General features: G+C 49.6%; 1 protein-coding gene across 1 annotated transcript in view; it reads left to right on the forward strand.

Annotated features, from left to right (window-relative positions):
* Positions 1-20999, forward strand: part of HCN3 (hyperpolarization activated cyclic nucleotide gated potassium channel 3) — a 29195-nt gene continuing 8196 nt past the window's right edge. The window contains exons 1-7 of the mRNA XM_083715604.1: positions 1-596; positions 11540-11969; positions 14163-14324; positions 15726-15944; positions 18012-18158; positions 19404-19644; positions 20731-20895. Of these exons, the coding sequence (XP_083571730.1) occupies positions 130-596; positions 11540-11969; positions 14163-14324; positions 15726-15944; positions 18012-18158; positions 19404-19644; positions 20731-20895 (1831 nt within the window). The 5' untranslated portion in view covers positions 1-129. The remainder of the gene's footprint in view (positions 597-11539; positions 11970-14162; positions 14325-15725; positions 15945-18011; positions 18159-19403; positions 19645-20730; positions 20896-20999) is intronic.

Consider the following 20999-nt stretch of genomic DNA (forward strand, 5'->3'; position numbering starts at 1 on the left):
TGTGCGCGCCCTCCTCCCCGCTGGAGCCGGGCCTGAGCGGGGCGGGCGAGGGGATGCGCCCTCGGAGAGAGGGCAGCGGGGCCGCCCGGGCAAGGGCATCTGAAGGAAAGGCGCCCGCCTAAAGGGACGATGACGACGACGAGCGCCATGGACGCCGCCGAGCCCCACGAGGGGGCGCGCCGGCCGCTCCAGGGGCCCCCCGACCCTCGCCCTAAGGCGCCGCCGCCGCAGCCCGTGATGGACGGCGAGGCCGCGGGGAGGCCCTCGGGCGGATCCAGGTCGGGCTGCCAGCCCCCCGACGGCAGGTCGGAGCCCCCCACCCGGAAAGGCTCGGCGGCCCCCAGCAAAGCGGAGATGGCACCGGCCACCGTGGCCGAGCAGATCGTGGCCGCCGACATCGCGTCCGCGGCTGCCGCCACCGCCAGCCCCGACGGCCCCGAGGGCACCTTCGTGCAGCGGCAGCTGGGCGCCATGCTGCAGCCGGCCGTCAACAAGTTCTCGCTCCGCATGTTCGGCAGCCACAAGGCGGTGGAGATCGAGCAGCAGAGGGTCAAGTCCGTCGGGTACTGGATCATCCATCCCTACAGCGATTTCAGGTGAGCGCGCCGGAGGGAGTGGGTTTCGGGCACCCCCACCCCAGGGACCCGCTTCTCGACAGGGGTGGAGGTGGGTGCGCCCTGGAAGAAGGACCGCGTCGTGGGAAATCAGAGCGCGGGGCGCGGGGCGCTGTCCGAGGTGCTGAACCTCTCTCGCTTGCAAGCTGCACTCGCCCAGGCCGTCTGAACGGCCAGACGGTGGTGGTTTGCTTTGGGCTGTCCTCGGGGCGGGGGCTTTTTGCGAGCTGCTCTTAAAATAAAGCGCTGGGCGCATTCATGGCGTCATCGGCCTCTTCCACAACATTACCCTCACCAACTTCTCTTTAGCACCCCCCCCTCTCCTTGCAAGGCGAAAAAGGGGCGGGGGAAGGAGAGAGAGACATATATTCTTGAAGCAACAGGGCCAGCCACCCTTCGCAGGGCTATTTGGGCCACGTCTTCCCGTTGTTTACTTATTCATTTCTTCGTTCTATTTATATCTCCTGCCATTCAGTTTACAGTAAAACTCCCAGGACAGATTCCGAATTATCCCCACTATTAAAAAGGCGGGAGGAGCGAAGGGGAGGAGGGGGGGGGGAGTGAGTCATCCCTGATCCACCAGACCAGGTGCTCTCATTTCACATCCTGCCTGCAGGAAAGCAACGGTCTTAAATTGCTCCTTGACCGGTCTGTGTGTGCCACCTGGGCCTTGCCCATGCCATGTGTCCGGATTAACCAATCTGTGTTGGCCCTTGCTAACGCAAACAAGGACCCCAGCTCTTGCTGTGGATGTAAATAGAAGGTTAAGGTAAGGGTACTAGACGTCCCCATTTCCTGGACACAGTCCCCGGATTTACAAATCAGTCCCCATACGAAATCAATTGAATTTGAAAAGTGTTCCCAGGTTCATTGAAAAAAATCTGGTAACCTTAGGTTAAGGGGGCTGGGAGGGGAGCTTGCAAACAGAGACTGTAGTTCTGTGGTCAGAGCATCTGCCTTGCCTGCAAAAGGTCTTTGGCCACATCTCCAGGTAGTCCTGTCTGAAATCTTGGAGAGGCACTGCCAGTCAGTGTAGACAGCACTGAGCTACATGGACCAATGGTCTGACTCAGTGTAAGGCACATTCCTAGTCCTTCTGCCTGTCTGTCATGGGTCCCTAGGCAGAGGAATCCTTCAGGGGAAAGGATCATAGCTCAGTGGTAAAACACATCCTTTAAGGATAATAATTTCATTATCTGTACCCTGCCCATCTGACTGGGTCACCCCAGCCACTCTGGGCAGCTTCCAGTATATACAAAAACATAATAAAGCATTAAACATTGAAAACTTCCCTATACAGGGCTGCGTATAGATGTCTTCTAAAGGTTGAATAGTTACTTATCTCCTTGACTTCTGACAGGGGGGCGTTCCACAGGGTGGGTGCCACTACGGAGAAGGCCGTCCGCCTGGTTACCTGTAACTTTACTTCTCGCAGTGCGGAAACTGTCAGAAGATGTTCAGAGCTAGATCTCAGTGTTCAAGGTGAACAATGTAGGTGAAGATCCTCCTTCAGATATACAGGGCCGAGAATGTTTGGCATCCTTTGCATGTCAAAGGTCCCAAGTTAAGACAGCAACAACAAAGACTTGTACCCCGCCCATCTGACTTGGTTTCCCCAGCCACTCTGGGCAGTTTCCAACAGATTATAAAAGAACACATAATACACCAGACATTGAAAATTTCCCAGTACAGGGCTATCTTCAGATGTCTGCAGAAGGTCATATACCGTATTGGCCCGAATATAAGCAGGAACCCACAAATAAGCCACTACTTTAAAATTCAAGGGGGGGAAATAAAAAAAGACAATACCCAGATATAAGCCGCTCCCTTAAAATTCTGCAGGCACTCACACACGTTCCGGTTTACCTTATGTCTGTTTCAGCAGCGGTATCGTAGAAGCCAATTTTTGTAAGGTTGTGAATTTAAGCCGCACTTTAACTTTTCACGGTCGGATTTTTGGGGGAAAGTGAGGCTTATATTCAGGCCAATACGGTAGTTGTTTATCTCCTTGACACCTGAGGCTGCTCCACAGAAGGCCCACTCCCTGCTTCCCTGCAACTTCACTTCCCACAGTGAGGTAGAAGGCCCTCGGAGCAGGACTTCAGTGCCCAGGCTGGACATTGGGGGTGGAGATGATCCTTCAGGTATCTTAGAGAATGCCTACTACTTAGTACTGATAGCATTGAGCTAAATAGATCAACAATCTGACTTGTTATAAGGCATCTTCCTCTTTTTAAAGGGTTGCAGGACTTTCCTTGAAGAGCCTAGGCCAGGTGTGCAAAACCTCAGGCTCAGGAGCCAAATTCAGCCCTCCAGGCCACCGGACCCTCTCCCTAAGCCATGCCTCTCAGCTATCCTGTCAAACACCCTCCTCAAATATTTTGGCCTGGCTGGATTGAACCTTGAAGTAGGCCAGTGCTTCTTGCTTGCATGGGTGGATGTTGGAGGAGAGAAAGAAAAAAAAGTGTGTGTGTGTTTGTGTGTGTAAGCTTCTGACCTCTAAACTTGTGGATTGTATGGAGCAAGAACATGTGCTTACAGAAGCACAAGCTGGTTTCAGGGCATATTGGTCAATCATAGATCAAGGCCAGTGGCGTAGCGTGGGTTGTCAGCACCCGGAGCAAGGCAAGTCATTTGCGCCCCTAACCCGTGGATATGTGCCCCCTAACCCTAACCCCCAGATGTTGTGCCCGGTGCGGCCAGCCCCCCCTGCACCCCCCACGCTATGCCACTGATCAAGGCCTAGTACTCTAACACCTTGTGGAAAAATATACCCCCCAAAAAGGAGGATCATTTTATGTACCCTTTATAGATTTTAAATCTGCTTTTGATTTGATACCACGAGACAGATTTTGGGAAAAACTCAACTTCCTCGAACATAGATAGACGATTACTGCTTCTCATCCACAGTTTATACGAAAACACCTGTGTCCGGGTTAGGTGTGATCAACAGGGCCATTTATCTAAGGAAATTCAAACCATATTGTGTTGTTGTTGTTTAGTCGTTTAGTTGTGTCCGACTCTTCGTGACCCCATGGGCCAGAGCACGCCAGGCACTCCTGTCTCCCACTGCCTCCTGCAGTTTGGTCAGACTCATGTTTGTAGCTTCCAGAACACTGTCCAACCATCTCGTCCTCTGTCGTCCCCTTCTCCTTGTGCCCTCCATCTTTCCCAACATCAGGGTCTTTTCCAGGGAGTCTTCTCTTCTCATGAGGTGGCCAAAGTCTTGGAGCCTCAGCTTCAGGATCTGTCCTTCCAGTGAGCACTCAGGGCTGAGTTCCTTAAGAATGGATAAGTTTGATCTTCTTGCAGTCCATGGGACTCTCAAGAGTCTCCTCCGGCACCAGAATTCAAAAGCATCAATTCTTCGGTGAAACCATATTGTACAAAAGCCAATTGTCACCTCCATTGCCCCACCCACTTTTGTCCCAGGCCACACCCACCTCCCACCTCTCTGTCTGGCCCCTTGGGCTCTCTCTGTATCCCCAAGCCACACCCCTCTTCCTAGGCCACGCCTCTCAGCAGCCCTGCTTCATATACCCCTCAAGTGCTTTTGTCTGGCATGCAGTCCCACCGGAAGCCTTACTGTGAGCCAATATGGCCCTTGCCAAGGAAAATATTCTCCCATCCCAGGCTTAGGCTGATGACAAAAACGAGTCGATAGCTAGGAGCACAGCGTTTATGTGGGGATGGAGAGGTGACTATTGTGAAACCACTAACATCTTTGTAATTCACTTACATTTTGTGGCTGAGTGCCAGGCTCTTTCCTACTTGTCAGAACATGCAATCTCCTTTTAACCTCCCAGAAGGTTAGAGCCAGTGGTGGCTGAAGCCCCTTTCAGCTGGTGGAGTGGAAGGCAGGGAGCTGAACAGTAGGTGGCGCCAGAGCCGGTGGCAGGCAGAGGAGCCAGCTAATTCTAGATTCTAGTTTTGTCCCACCCTCCCCCTCTTCCCCCCTACAAGGCGCAACACTGAGACTAAGAAGATGGAGGAAGCTGACAGGCAGAACCACCACCATGGACCTAGGACTAGGACCATGGCCTAGGACCCTCGTACCTATGGGACCGCCTCTCCCGGTATGCCCCGCGGATGACCTTAAGGTCCATAAATAGCAACACCCTAGAGGTTCTGGGCCCTAAGGAAGTCAGATTAGCCTCAACCAGAGCCAGGGCCTTTTCAACACTGGCTCCGGCCTGGTGGAACGCTCTGTCTCATCAGACCAGGGCCCTGCAGGATCTGATTTCTTTCTGCAGGGCCTGTAAGACAGAGTTGTTCTGCCTGGCCTTTGGCTTGGAGTCAATTTGATTCCCACCCCCTCTTTCTTTTTTCCTTTCTCCTTCTGTATTGGAACTCCTATTTGGGGACTTCCCTGGCTTTTTTCTGGCCCATGTAGGACCAGTCTGGATAGTTGGCCTTGGTGAAGACTTGACGTTTTCATCCCCCAAAAGTTTTTGAATTGAGTTTCCACTGAAATGAGGCTGCATTTTAATGTTGTATTTTAATCTTGTTTTTAAGTTGTATTTTAATCAGTTGTTTTCATACCTGGTGTTAGCCGCCCTGAGCCTGGTCTTGGCTGGGGAGGGCAAGGTATAAATAAAATATCATCATCATCATTATTATTATGGACTGGATGTAGATAAGGAGGCCACAGGTGGGGCACTGGCTGAGGGCAAACTGAGGTCGGTGGGGCACTGCCCCATTTGCCCTCATGGACCAGCCTCCCTTTTCTGGACAGGGACCGGGTTCAAATGCCTACTTAACTTGTGAAGCCCATTGGGTGGCCTCAGGCCATTCACAATCTCTCAATTTGGCCTACTTCACAGGGTTACTGTGAAGGTGAAACGGGGTGTGTGTGTGTGTGTCTTGCTGGCTACCATGAGCTCATAGAGCAGAGTTTCCCAAACTTCAGTCTCCAGCTGTTTTTTGGACTACAGTTCCCATCATCCCTGATGACTGGTCTTGCTAGCCAGGGCTGATGGGAGTTGTAGTCCAAAATCAGCGGAGATGCAAGTTTGGGAAACCCTGTCTTAGAAGAAGGTTGTAAAGTGTTTGGTTTTTTTTAAAAAAAATCAAACTTTACATGTACTTATGGGAACCTGTTGCATTCAAGACATTGCTGGACTCTAACTCCCATCTGCCCCAGCCAACATGTCCAATGGTCTGGGTGTTAGGAGTTGTAAGTCATGGGCCCCGCCTGCTAGCCTGCTCCCTAAAATATCACTGGTTTGCTCATTTCTATATACAGTGGTACCTTGGTTCTCAAACTTAATCTATTACAGATTTCAGTTCAACAATTACTCTGAAAAAATACATATTTTGTTATGTGCAGATGGCTTTAGATACCTATTAGGTCCACAAATTACCATGTAGCATATATTCAACACAAAAAAGTGACATTTTGTTGTTGACAAAGGACAGCTGGACATATAAAGAGCCCCATTACCTTCAGTAGCCTAGGGCCTCATCAAACCTAAATCCGGCCCTGCCAGCAACATATGGAGGGCCACAAATTCTGCACCTTGGAGGTACAGGGTAGCATGGAGCAAATGAACACATCATCCCTCCACAAGGATGATGCTGTGGAGGGATAGCTCTATAGCAGAGCACTCTCTCTGCGTGTAGATAGCCTCAGATTCAATCCCTAGCATCTCCTGTAGGGCTGGGGATATTCTCTGTCTAAAACCCTGGAGAACCGCTGCCAGTCAGTTCTGGGAGACTGGGGAGGGAGGGGAGCTGCCCTTCGCAGGAAGAGGAGACTCCCTGGCTTCTTCAGCAGCCTGATTTCTGCCTCTTGGCCTCTCCAGCCTCCGCTTCTGCCTCTGGTTCTGAACTGCTCTCTGACACAGACTCTTCCTGCTCACTAAACCCTGTTGCCTCTTCAGCTTCCCACACCTCTTGCTCCCAGTCCTCTCCTTCTGACTCACCCCCATCCTGCCACCAACCCCCTGGCTCTGAGCCTTCTTCCTTTGGGGGCTCCCCAGCTGGTGCCTCCAGCCAGTCCATGACACCCAGAAGGGAATATGACCCTCCCCCTTTAAAAGGCCCCCCACCCCTGTTAAAGGCACAGGAATGATTCTCTAATGCTGCATGGGTACCTCTAGCTCACCAGCCGTCTTTGGACTACAGCTTCCATTATCCCTGATCCTAGGCTGCCCTGGCTGGGGCTGATGGGAATTGGAGCCCAACAATTTCTGGAGGGCCACAGGCTACAACAGAAAAGAAGCTTGGTCAGCAGTGGAGGAGAAGGTGAACTCTCTTTCAAAGTTTGACTCCAAAAGCCTGAGGGCTAGAATGTTGGTGGTTTGAAAACAGGAAGGCGATGCAATTGTCGGGCTGCCAGGTTTTGCACCAGAATGATTGCCCATCTTGTGTTTGCATAACAAATCTGTGGCCATGTGGAAATACATGTGGGCTGTTTCCCTCGGTCTCCTCGCTGCTCTCTGTATTTAACAGCTTGAAGATTTCTGTATTTGGCACACCCTGAGCAACAGATGTGTTCACATGTCAATAGAGATCAGGAACCAACTCACACACACAGTGATTTCTCACAAACCAGAGTCAACGTGAGTTGGCTTTTGGGGCAAAATAGTTGGGGATGAAAAAGAAGAAACAAGCAAGTTTTTTATATACAATAGCAAGTAGGTAAAGGTAAAAGGACCATTGACCATTAGGTCCAGTTGTGACTGACTCTGGGGTTACGGCGCTCTTTGGAATTTGCACCAAAGAGTCAGTCTCCTATCTGAGCAACGTAAGCCCAGGGTACCAGTAAGAGACACTTGCCTCCCTGGCATCTGGCACAGCAGGAACCTGGGAATTGCCAAAAGGGAACTGGGGATTTAGTTGGCACAGAGAAGGGAATCCCACAGCAGCAGTCTCAGTCTGCCAGCTCAAGGCAACCCTGTAAAAGGGAACCTGCGAAAAAGTCAGCTGAACGGAAAATTCTAGGGCCTGCGAAAATGAGCTCATCCTTCACCAGAAGGCTGGGGGTGGCTTCCAATCTGCAAGGACTATTTCCAGCATTTTACTAGCTCTGTTCCTTGGTTCACTCACCTCAGCTCAGCTACAGACTGCTCAAGGTGACCTTCGGGTCACCTTGGAACTTCTGGGTGGATGTTTTAAGTGCTGAGTGCAGTTCCTTGTATTCGCCAGAAGGTCGTGGCAGAAAGGTGGTGGGAGAGAACGGAACGGGGTGACTGGGGCCTTGAAGAGCTTCGTTCTAGACAGCACCATTTTGTTGCAGTGTGTAATACTTAAAAGGAAATCTAAACCACTTTCCCCGTTAATAACCAAACCATTTCCATTGCGACCAGGGCGCTTTTATTTATTTATTTCAGCCAGAGCTCACTGGAGCTCAGCGCTGGTGGCTCTCAAGTGGGCACCATTGCCATTCTAAGAAAACAAGGGAGAAGTTCATGGTGAACTCCAGCACCTCTTTTTCTAGAAAAATAGCACTGATTGTGACCAAAAAATAACTTTCTCAGTCGTTTGGGAGCTTCAAAAGCTTTCTCCAGCCTGAACATCACAGCGTCGGATACCAAAAGGCATTAGCACGCTTTAGGATCCTGCAGAGTGTATAGCAGTTTGCGTAACAGACTCAGTAGCACAGCATTTTGGCTAAACCACGTTTATTTATATATAATGCACTTGGAGCATTCCGACTTAGCTCCTTCCTCTTTCTTATCAGACAGCAAAGAGAAAGAACAAAGGACAATAGTCCTACATCACGGAAACACAGTAATACCAAAACATCCTGTCTCCGTCACTTCCCACACGGTGGAATGAAAACATACACCGTTGTGTGATAGACAACAATCTCGTGACTGCAAGCATGGAGCAAGAATCCTAACAACACACGCACACAAACATTTCTGCTCTTTATTTTTATAAGGCAACTTTCTGGCTGCACAATCTTGGGGTTGTTTTTCAGTGTGGATTTCTACCCTCCCAGAATAAGTCAGGGGTGTCCCGAGATGATGAAAAGGCTCTCTGCTTTTAACAGGAGATATTCAACAGGAGAAACTTCTTCCAACAGTGCACCCTCCTTGCTGGGAAATGCTTCCCCTGAGGGTTTCTGGGAATCGGACAATATTAAGGGGAAATTCCTCTTTTATCAGTTTCTAAGTTAGATCAGGTCTTGTCACCCACTAGGAGAGGTAAAGGTAAAGGGACCCCTGATCATTAGGTCCAGTCGTGGCCGACTCTGGGGTTGCGACACTCATCTCGCTTTATTGGTCGAGGGAGTCAGCGTACAGCTTCCGGGTCATGTGGCCAGCATGACTAAGCTGCTTCTGGCGAACCAGAGCTGCACACGGAAACACCGTTTACCTTCCCACCGGAGTGGTACCTATTTATCTACTTGCACTTTGGCGTGCTTTCGAACTGCTAGGTTGGCAGGAGCAGGGACCGAGCAACAGGAGCTCACCCAGTCGCGGGGATTCGAACCGCCGACCTTCTGATCAGCAAGTCCTAGGCTCTGTGGTTTAACCCACAGCGCCACGGAAAATTCCTCTTTTATCAGTTTCTAAGTTAGATCAGGTCTTATCACCCACTAGGAGAAACTTGACGTTATAAGAGCAATGGAGAGAAATGCTTGACTTGACTCCCATAATCCTTTGCTCACTCCGCTCAGCGTAGAGGAATTCTCATTGTCTCTAGGTCTTGTTCATTGATCTTCGACAGATGGTATGTTACAGGGCAAAGGCTTTTGACCTTCTCCTTAGGATGAGACATGAAATAGGATTAAGCATTGTTGATCGCGTAATGATCTTTGGTCAATAAACACATGGCTTCTCTCTGTATTAATTCTTTGAGCCCTTAACAAAAACGAAAAGCCAACTGGCAGATGGAGATTGTAATTCACAAAGAAAGCTCCCCTGGATAAATGGCTGTGAATGACAAGCCTTTCTTTCTTTTTATTTCTGTGATCTATAGGCTGACTGATTGATTTATGCCATGGGTAGGTAAACTAAGGCCTGGGGGCCGGATCCGACCGAATCCCCTTCACAATCTGGCCCACAGACGGTCCAGGAATCAGTGTGTTTTTGCATGAGTAGAATGTGTGCTTTTATTTAAAATGCATCTCTGGGTTATTTATGGGGCATAGGAATTCGTTCATTCCCCCCCCCCAAAAAAAATATAGTCCACCCCCCCAAGGTCTGAGGGACAGTGGACCAGCCCCCCACTGAAAAAGTTTGCTGACCCCTGATTTACGCTTTTGATGAAGAGCAGGAAAGGTACAGGGATATGTTATCCCTTTGATTGCCCTCTGCGCACCCATCCCGTCCAATCCTTGTGACTCAAAAGAGTTAAGAAAGAAGAGGATAAGTAAGACTGGAGAAAAATCTCATGAGAGCAGGAACACCGGAGCCCTGCAAATTCAGCTTCAGTGCTTGGGCAGAGCATCAGAAACCTATGAAACAACTATAAGGTTAGGTAGGGTGCCTCTGAGCACGTCCAGAGTGCATTTGCCACTCCACTGCGCAATCACTACCTCCTAACATCCCAATCTGGGGAGAGGGAGCACGCTCTCTGGCAGAAAAGGAATCAGGAGCTTAGAAACATCCTGCAAAAGAAGGGATGGAGTGCTCCTGTTCAGGGTTTTAGCCAGCCATACCCTTTCCCACATACTCCGTTCCTTTCTCCCTCCTACTTTCCATTCCACCTGTGGTAGAGTCCACAATTTGTGACCACTGAGCATGCTCAGTCCACATTTGGGCAGATTTGAGTCCCCTCCTCTTTTAGGCTCACCCCCATTTATTGGGGGGTCCTTTGGTAAACCTTGGGGTTCCCCCAGACCTGCTGATACCCCTCCCTTGTGCCTAGAGGGTGGCTTTTTGGAACTACATAGAAATAAAGAAAATTTGAACCTGCAGTTATTGTTGTTATTACTACTACTAATACCAGTGAGTTTTTTGGGCGGAAATAAAATAGGTTCCAGTACACACCAGTCGTAAATAGGCCATGCCAGTGCAGAGGCAGTACAGTGGTACCTCGGGTTAAGTACTTAATTTGTTCTGGAGATCAGTTCTTAACCTGAAACTGTTCTTAACCTGAAGCACCACTTTAGCTAATGGGGCCTCCTGCTGCTGCCGCGCCACCGGAGCACAATTTCTGTTCTCATCCTGAAGCAAAGTTCTTAACCTGAGGTACTATTTCTGGGTTAGCCCTGAAGCATATGTAACCCGAGGTACCACTGTATAGAAATGAAATGAATAACGACGATAAATTGCAGTGTAAAAAAAAGGGGGGCACTGAGATATTCCATTGTGGTGACTGCAAACTAGGTTTTAAGGTGCTATTTGGCAACCAGCTTATATATCTGAGTTTCTGACACTGCCATGTACGCATACCCTCCAACATTTCTCCAATGAAAATAGGGACGTCCAGTGCTATTTTTCTAGAAAAAGAGGTGCTGGAACTCACCACAAACACCTCCCTCATTCTCTTAGAATGGCAACAGCGCCATGGGTGTAGTCAAGAGGGGGCAGCTGCCCCCCAAGCAATAAAAATTGAAAAAAAATCAAAGCTAACTGAGGTTCTGCCCCCCCCACAAAAGCCTGCCCCCCAACAAAAATCCTGGCTACGTCCATGAATAGCTCCCCCCTGAGAGGCGCTGGAACTGAGTTCTGGCTGAAAAAAGTCCTATTCCATACCCTCTGCCATTTCTCCGATGAAAATAGGGTCATCCTACCGTCCTCTCCAACATTCCTCCAATGAAAATAGGGACGTCCAAAGGAAAAGCGGGGCATTCCAGGATTAAATCATAAACCAGGACTGCTTCAGTAAATCTGGGACTGACCCTGGCAAATAGGGACACTTGGAGTGTCTGTGTATGTAATTTAGCCAAAACCCTCCAAGAAATTTCTAGCAGATCCTCTTTCCCTCCTTGCTGTGACGAAGGGTCCTTGCTTCTACTCCCCTTGCAGGTTCTACTGGGACTTGATCATGTTGCTTCTCATGGTTGGCAACCTCATCATCTTGCCCGTGGGCATCACCTTTTTCAAGGACGAGAACACCCCTCCATGGATCGTCTTCAACGTCCTCTCGGACACCTTCTTCCTGGCCGACCTGGTCCTGAACTTCCGCACGGGCATCGTGGTGGAAGACAACACCGAGATCATCCTGGACCCTCACACCATCAAGATGAAGTACCTTAAGACCTGGTTCCTGGTGGACTTTGTCTCCTCCATCCCCGTCGACTACATTTTCCTCATCGTGGACCTGGAGACCCAGGTGGACTCCGACGTCTACAAGACGGCGAGGGCGCTGCGCATCGTCCGCTTCACCAAGATCCTCAGCCTCCTGCGCCTCCTGCGCCTCTCGCGCCTCATCCGTTACATCCACCAGTGGGAGGAGGTGAGTCAACATCAGGACCACAGCACCATGTGACTCCCGCCAAGGTAGATGCAAAAGTACGGTGGCCCACCAGGTTGGGCTTGATAGGCCTCCCACTTTACCATCAACCCATGGCCTTCTGTATGTAGCCTGATCGGGCTGCCTTTGGTTTCATAATAATAATAATAATAATAATAATAATAATAATAATAATAATAATAATTTATTTATACCCCGCCCATCTGGCTGAGTTTCCCCAGCCACTCTGGGCGGCTCCCAATCAAGTGTTAAAAACAGTACAGCGTTAAATATTAAAAACAGGGCTGCCTTCAGATGTCTTTTAAAGATAGGATAGATGCTTATTTCCTTCACATCTGAAGGGAGGGTGTTCCACAGGGCGGGCGCCACTACCAAGAAGGCCCTCTGCCTGGTTCCCTGTAACCTCACTTCTCGCAGTGAGGGAACCGCCAGAAGGCCCTCGGCGCTGGACCTCAGTGTCCAGGCTGAACGATGGGGGTGGAGACGCTCCTTCAGGTATACATGACCAAGGCTGTTCCTGTACAGTGGTACCTGGGGATGCAAACTGGATCCGTTCCGGAGCCCTGTTTGCATCCTGAACAGAACGTAAGATGCGACTGCGCGTGCACGGATCGCGTTTTGCTGCTTCCGCGCATGCAGGCGACGTCATTTTAACTGTCTGAGCATGCGTGAGCAGAGAAACCTGTAAGTAACGTGCTCCGTTACTTCCAGGTCACCGCGGAGTGCAACCCAAAAATACTTATCCTGAAGTGTATTTATCCTGAGGTATGACTGACCTAGCTACCAATTAGATTCCGGGCCCAATTCAAAGTGCTGGTTTTGACCTATAAAGCCTTAAACCTTGCAATACCTCAAGGACCGCCTCTTTCTGTATGAACCTACCTGGACCCTGAGATCATCTTCTGAGGCCCTTCTTCATGTGCCTCCTCCTTGAGAGGTCTGGAGGGTGTCTATACGAGAACAGGGCCTTCTCTGCAGTGGCCCCCCGCCTGTGGAACGCTCTCCCCAGAGAAGTTCACCTGGTGTCTTCATTACACACCTTTAGGCACCAGGCAAAAATGTTCCTTTTTAAGCAGGTTTTTGCTTGATCTGTTTGACATCCTATACCCTTTTAAAATGTGGCTCTTTTCTGCGGGGTTGGGCTGTTATTGGGTTGTGGTTTTTATTCTGATTATATATCTTGTGATCTTTTCTGTGAACCGCCCTGAGACCTCCAGGTATAAACGTAATCAAGAAGACAAAGAATAGTGCACTCCGGTTATTGCTGGACTATGATTCGCACAATCCTCTGGCGTCCTGAATTAATTAAATAATCAAGATTCCCCTACCGCCCATCACAAGATTTACATGCCACTTGATTGTAATAAAAGCTCAGAACAGTTTGCAAAAGATGAATAAGGCGATTAAATAGTCATTAATAAAAACAAACAGCTAGAAACAACTAAACTTTCCAAAAGAAAAAGAAAAAAAGATAAAATCCAGATTAGACCTGGCATGAAGCATCTTTCTCATATCCTAAGGGAAATATCGCAGTTTTGTGAGCTCACCCAAGCCTAAACTCCCGTAGAGGGGTCTGTTCCATGAACCTCCACGGATGTGTATTATTACTGCTGTGGTGGTTACAATTAATTTGTTAATTGCCTTCTAAACCACCGTCTCAAGGTTATTCACACATCAGATAATTAAAAACAATGAGGTATTTAACGTGAGACCAAATGGTCGTAATAATAATAATAATAATAATAATAATAATAATAATTTATTATTTGTACCCTGCCCATCTGGCTGGGTTTCCCCAGCCACTCTGGGAGGCTTCCAACAAAGATTTAAAATACATCAAAATGTCACACATTAAAAACTTGCTGCCTTCAGATGTTTTCTAAATGTCAGGTAGTTGTTTATGTCTTTGACTGGTGGGAGGGCATTCCACAGGGTGGGCGCTACTACCGAGAAGGCCCTCTGCCTGGTTCCCTGTAGCTTTGCTTCTCGCAGTGAGGGAACTGCCAGAAGGCCCTCAGTGCTGGACCTCAGTGTCCGGGCAGAACGATGAGGGAGGAGACGCTCCTTCAGGTATACTGGACCGAGGCCGTTTAGGGTCATGCAGCCGAAAGACACTCCAGGCAACCTCTGTCTCTCTTCTCACGGTCTGTCCCGGCTTTCTCTCCTCTTGTCCAGATCTTCCACATGACCTATGACCTGGCGAGCGCAGTCGTGCGGATCTTCAACCTCATTGGGATGATGCTCCTCCTCTGCCATTGGGACGGCTGTCTCCAGTTCCTAGTCCCCATGTTGCAGGACTTCCCTGAGGACTGCTGGGTCTCCATCAACCACATGGTGGTAAGGGCCCCTCCATGGCATTCCTATAAACAGGCAGAGCCAGCTTAAGACAGGTAGAGGCCCTACCTTGCTCCCAGGTGCCATAAGAAAGCTGCAGAAATAGTGCAGGATAGTGCGCACCCCGGAAATGATCTCTTTCAGCTTCTGCCTTCTGGAAGAAGGTACAGGGTTCTAAAGACTAGGACTAGCCGCCTGAGAAACAGTTTCTATTCAAATGCCATTTGGGTTTTAAACGCAGCGTAAGGTAGCGGGTGGCGCTGTCGGTTAAACCACAGAGCCTAGGGCTTGCCAATCAGAAGGTTGGCGGTTTGAATCCCCGCAACAGGGTGAGCTCCTGTTGCTCCGTCCCTGCTCCTGCCAACCTAGCAGTTCGAAAGCACGTCAATGTGCAAGTAGATAAATACCTTCTGGCGGGAAGGTAAATGGTGTTTCTGTGCACTGCTCTGGTTTGCCACAAGCGGCTTAGTCATGCTGGCCACATGACCCGGAAGCTGTACGCCGGCTCCCTCGGTCAGTAAAGCGAGATGAGCGCTGCAACCCCAGAGTCGGTCACGACTGGACCTAATGGTCAGGGATCCCTTTACCTTTAAGGAGTCTTTATGGGAGTATATTGTATTTAATTATGGGGTATCAGAGTTTTTAGGGGGCTAACCAGGCTGGGATAGTAGGCTTGTTGGTTTATGAATGTCTGATGTAGATTTTTAGTTTCATTGTTCTGTATGGGACAATAACAATAAAGATTATTGTATTGTATTGTATTGTATTGTATTGTATCGTATCGTATCGTATCGTATCGTATCGTATCGTATCATATCAGTGTAAGATTGCTTCCTATTTAAACCAGCCCTTAAACAAGCCCATAATTCTAGAACAGAGTTTCCCAAACTTGGGCTTCCAGCTGACTACAACTCCCATCATCCATAGCTAGCAAGGCTAGTGATCAGGGATGATGGGAATTGCAGTCCCCAAACAACTGGGGACTCAAGTTTGGGAGACACTGTTCTAGCTGATATATGGTCAAAACACCTCTGGCCGCATCACCCTTCCGAATTTTAACTTTCCTTTGAGCCCATAATTCTAGAACAGCTGTTTTTTGACAACAACTCCTAGCTAGCAGGACCAGTGGTCCGGGATGATGGGAATTGTAGTCCAAAAACAGTTGGGGGTCCAAGTTTGGGAAGCCCTGTTTGAGAACGATGAAAAGAAGTGGGTTTAAAAAATAAAATAAAAATTAAAGTGTGTGGTCACTTGGAGGTGATCTTTGTGGTCGCCCTAGGTAACCATACTGACCAGAAACGGCTGTTTCAATGGACCTGTGCAGGTAAGACTGCTCCCACCTCCACAAATGTGCACACCGACGACCGGCCTGTGCTGAAGCCCGCTTCTTTCTCTGCCCCACAGAATGACTCGTGGGGCAAGCAGTACTCTCACGCCCTCTTCAAGGCCATGAGCCACATGTTGTGCATCGGGTACGGGCAGCAGGCCCCTGAGGGCATGACGGACGTTTGGCTCACGATGCTGAGCATGATCGTGGGAGCCACCTGCTACGCCATGTTCATCGGCCATGCCACCGCCCTCATCCAGTCGCTGGACTCCTCTCGGCGCCAGTACCAGGAGAAGGTGAGCTGCAGGGTCGCCCGATTTTGCTTGTGGAGGACCTGGTGTCTTGCAAAGCGTCTTGCGGGCAAGCTGAGCTCTTGCAAGGCTCACCTCGCCGGCCAGTTTCAAAGCAAGCCAGAAACTGAGAGTTGCCATACAATGCAGGAATAGTCAGCGTAGACCGGTCTGAGCTAGTTGGAGCAAGGGGTCTGACTCAGTCCATGCTCCTATTTAATCAGGTCTTTTATTCAGAACAATGAGGACTAGGACCTTAGAATCTTTAAGGGAAAGGGGTGTAGCTCAGCGGTGGAGTGCATGCTATGCAAGGTTTGGTCCCCAGCATCACCAGGTAGGAATGGCAGAGAGCACGCTCCCCAAAACCCTGGAGAGCCTCTGCCAGTCAGTGCAGACAGTATTAAGCTAGATGGATCCCAGAGTCAGTCGAGGGCAACTTCCCATGAATGGTGGAAGATTCAGGACTGACTAAAGGAAGTATGTATTCATGCGGGGCACAGCTCACCTGTGGAACTCATTGCCACAAGGTGTAGCGGTGGCCAGCAGCTTGTTGCAAGAGGATTAGACACATTCAGCTATCACTGGCTGCCAGCCACAATGACTATTTTCTGTGTCCTCTGTCGGAGGCAGTATGCCTCTGAAGTTGCCGGGAATCCCGAGCAGGGAGAGTTGCGGTGGCTTGTGGGCTTCTCCTACGGGCATCTGGTTGTCCACTGTGAGAGCAGGATCCTGGAACAGATCACCTGGATATTAGCCACAAGGGCCACAATTTGCCTCCCTTGTTCAATTCCCCAGAAGTAGGGAGAGTTGCTGTTGCACTCGGGTCCTGCACCAATGAGGCATCTTGTTGGCCACCATGAGAGCTGTGGGATGTGATACATAAATAGCAGTCAAGTACAACATTCCTTGTTTTCCTAGAGTGGACATGCAAGGGAATGTTTGGTCCAGCCAGTCAGAACTTCCTGTTTCCTCCTGGACTGGGACATACTTCCTTTACATGTGACTAGAGGTGGGCATGACCTTACCTGTTCAGGTAACAAAAGGACAAGGCACGCTGCCACACTCTCTCGCTTTGACTTCCTCTATCATTGGAGCAGCTTTTTAGCTAGAGATGCTCTGCTGGCTTCCAGCCAACAGAGGACACTGGGATTATTCCCATATGGGATAGATCGACATGTATATACTTTGTAACTAAGTCTGCCTTCAGGGATCCAACTGTGAACTGAATGTGAGTAAACTACTTTTTATATACTTTAAACAAGATTGTGGCGTGTTTATTCTTTTAAGAGGGGTAAAAAGGAATTTACCAGGAATATACAATTCAATACAGTCATACCTCGGATTACAGATGCTACAGGTTGCGTTTTTTCAGGTTACGGATGCGCTGAAACCTGGAAGTACCGGAACAGGTTACTTCCAGGTTTCGGCAGTCACTCATTCATAGAAGCACTAAATTGCGCTTTGCGCATGTGCAGAAGCGCCAAATCACAACCAGCGCATGCACAGATGCGGCACTGTAGGTTGCAAACGCTGCAAGTTGCAAATGTGCCTCCCACACAGATCACGTTCGCAACCCGAACGTCCACTGTACTGAATTTTATAATAGTGAAAAGCTTACACAAGCCTCCAACCTGCTGTGCAGTTAAAAGGGGAATGTAAAACTCTGCTAAGTAAAGGAACTTGCTAGCATAACTTAGGAAGGATGTTAATAAACAATATATCCTCTCCTGCCTCCCTGAACATTCCCACAAGAGCAGAACATTGGACTAGAAGAGTTTGGATTTGATATCCCACTTTATCACTACCCGAAGGAGTCTCAAAGCGGCTAACATTCTCCTTTCCCTTCCTCCCCCACAACAAACACTCTGTGAAGTGAGTGGGGCTGAGAGACTTCAGAGAAGTGTGACTGGCCCAAGGTCACCCAGCAGCTGCATGTGGAGGAGCGGAGACGCGAACCCGGTTCACCAGATTACGAGACTACCGCTCTTAACCACTACACCACGCTAAGTTGGGCCTCTGGCCTGATCCAGCAGGGCTCTTCTGATTTTCTTCTCCCCTCGTCTCTCCTCCTAGTACAAGCAAGTGGAGCAATACATGTCCTTCCACAAGCTGCCGGGAGACACACGCCAACGGATCCACGAGTACTACGAACACCGTTACCAAGGCAAGATGTTTGATGAGGAGAACATCCTGGGGGAGCTGAGCGAACCTCTCAAAGAGGTACGTACCTGGGCAGCACCCATCTCTGGAGGGGGAGAGGGGGTCAAGTTTGGGGAACAGGGATTTGGAAAAGGGGATCCACACATCTTCACTGGAAAACAGCACCCATATAAGCTAAGGGGGACAAGTCTTAATTGAACAAACTCATGTTGTTGTACGTGCCTCTGGCAGTGGGACGGGGGTCGCACTGTGGTCTAAACCACTGAGCCTCTTGGGCTTGCCGATCAGAAGGTCAGCGGTTCAAATCCCTGTGACAAGGTGAGCTCCCGTTGCTCGGTCCCAGCTCCTGCCAACCTAGCAGTTTGAAAGCACACCAGTGCAAGTAGATAAATAGGTACCGCTGTGGCGGGAAGGTAAGCGGCGTTTTCGTGCGTTCTGGTTTCCATCACGGTGTCCCGTTGTGCCAGAAGAGGTTTAGTCAGGCTGGCCATATGACCCGGAAAGCTGTCTGTGGACAAACGCTGGCTCCCTTGGCCTGAAAGTGAGATGAGTGCGGCAACCCCTTAGTCGCCTTTGATGGGACTTAACCGATCCAGGGGTCCATAACCTTTAGGTAAAGGTAAAGGGACCCCTGACCGTTAGGTCCAGTCATGGACGACTCTGGGGTTGCGGTGCTCATCTGGCTTTATTGGCCGAGGGAGCCAGCGTACAGCTGCCGGGTCATGTGGCCAGCATGACTAAGCCGCTTCTGGCGAACCAGAGCAGCACATGGAAACGCCGTTTACCTTCCCGCCGGAGCAGTACCTATTTATCTAATTGCACTTTGACGTGCTTTCGAACTGCTAGGTTGGCAGGAGCAGGGACCGAGCAAGGGGAGCTCACCCCGTCGCAGGGATTCGAACCACCAACCTTCTGATCTGCAAGCCCTAGGCTCAGTGGTTTAGACCACAGCGCCACCCGTGTCCATTTACCTTTACCTTTTACCTAATCTTTGACAAGTGAGATACACAACACTTGCCTAGAGTTCTGTTTCCTTGGAATAAAGTCAACAGAGACTGTGGGGTTTTTAGGATATTCCTTTTTTTCTACACATATATATAACCTGAGCATAGGTTGGAGGGGCTCACAGCACTGATGCTCTCATATTGGGTTTCTAGGGGGGCAGGGTGCCCCCAAAGCCCAGCGCAGAGCAAGACATGTCTCTATGCCTTCCGCTTCCAGCAGCGCTCCAAAAACTCACTCAGACGATTCTCACATGCGCAGCTTTTCTTCCTTTGTGATTTACGACCTGCCCTGCCCTTTTAGGAAATAATCAACTTCAATTGCCGCAACCTGGTGGCCAACATGCCGCTGTTTGCCAACGCTGACCCCAACTTTGTGACGGCCATGTTGACCAAGCTGCGCTTCGAGGTCTTCCAGCCGGGGGACTTCATCATCCGGGAAGGGACCGTGGGCAAAAAGATGTTCTTCATCCAACACGGCGTGGTCAGCATCCTGACTCGAGGCTCCAAAGAGATGAAGCTCTCAGATGGTTCCTACTTTGGGGGTATGTTTTAGAGAGGAGGGGTGTTTTGGGGGGGATGGGGAGGTGAAATATACTCAGAGTCGAGAGTGGATTTCATGCTCTTCATTCAGCTCATAGTGGTATCCAAGTATCTGCTTTATATACATTATTTACACAATGGGCTGCACGTGATTGGCTAATTCCGGAATTCTCCTGTAGGCCAATCAGGTTGTGGATTCACTTCCATCTGGAGCTGGATTGGGTGGCTCCTGCAGACCAATCATACTGCTGCACTGTTCTAGGGCCAATCAGACTGCTGCATTTTGGATCCTATTCACTCAGTACATAACAGGAGGAATCAGCAAGCTCCAAAACATGGCTTTGTGTTTTTCAAATATATTTACACTTTCAAAATTCAAACTTAAAGATGGCTGGCGAACCAGGGTTGCTGAATTGTGGAGGCAATAACCAGCATTCCTGCAATATATGATGTTCAATGCCAATGATTTTGTAGCCCAACCAAGAACACCCACACTGTTTTCATCCAATTTGCTCCTGTTTCCTTCCATTCTTGGCAACTGCTGTTTGGCAAATTTGATGTTGTTGCTGTTGATAGGTTCTACGTGCTCTATCATCCAGCTAATTGGGGATCACGTAGTCAGCATAGTGACATCACGGCACCAAATAACCAATCAGGTTTGGCTAGGTGAGAACATCACAAAGCCAAATTAGAGAGAGGTAAATGCTTTCTGACCTCGCTCTGAATGGCTAGGACTCTTTTTTGGGGTCCCATTTTGCAACCTCCCTGAATTAGTGCTGAAAGGGAAATAGGGAAAAAGTTTGGGTGAGCAGGTTGGCTTGAAAGGGATCAGGTTTCCTCCCCCCCACAAAAAAAAAACACACCCATGCTATTTGTGTCAGCTCCAGTAACTCCTTTTTGTAGAGGAGTATGAGAACAGTTTGGGCCTAAGATAGATGCACAGGCTCTCCTCCCTAAACTGCCTCTCCCAGAGTTATCCTGGAGGCAACCCTTGCTCGCCATAGGTGATCAAGCGACAGGGTGCAAACCTCTCCTGGCAAACACCTGAAACTGTTCCTGATCCCCATCCCCTCGATTGGTCCCTGCAGAGATCTGTCTCCTGACCCGCGGCCGGCGTACAGCCAGCGTGCGTGCCGACACCTACTGCCGCCTCTACTCGCTCTCTGTGGACAACTTCAATGAAGTCTTGGAGGAGTATCCCATGATGCGCCGGGCCTTCGAAACCGTCGCCATGGACCGACTGGACCGCATAGGTGAGACGTGTGGCTGGAGGCTATTGGTCACTTGGACCAACGCACTGGCTAGGACAGGGGTGGGGCCTCATTCCCTTCTGGGCAGCCTTCTGGAGAACACATGC

The sequence above is a fragment of the Podarcis gaigeae genome, assembly GCF_964106915.1.
Source record: "Podarcis gaigeae genome assembly, chromosome: 16".
NCBI lineage: Eukaryota > Metazoa > Chordata > Lepidosauria > Squamata > Lacertidae > Podarcis > Podarcis gaigeae.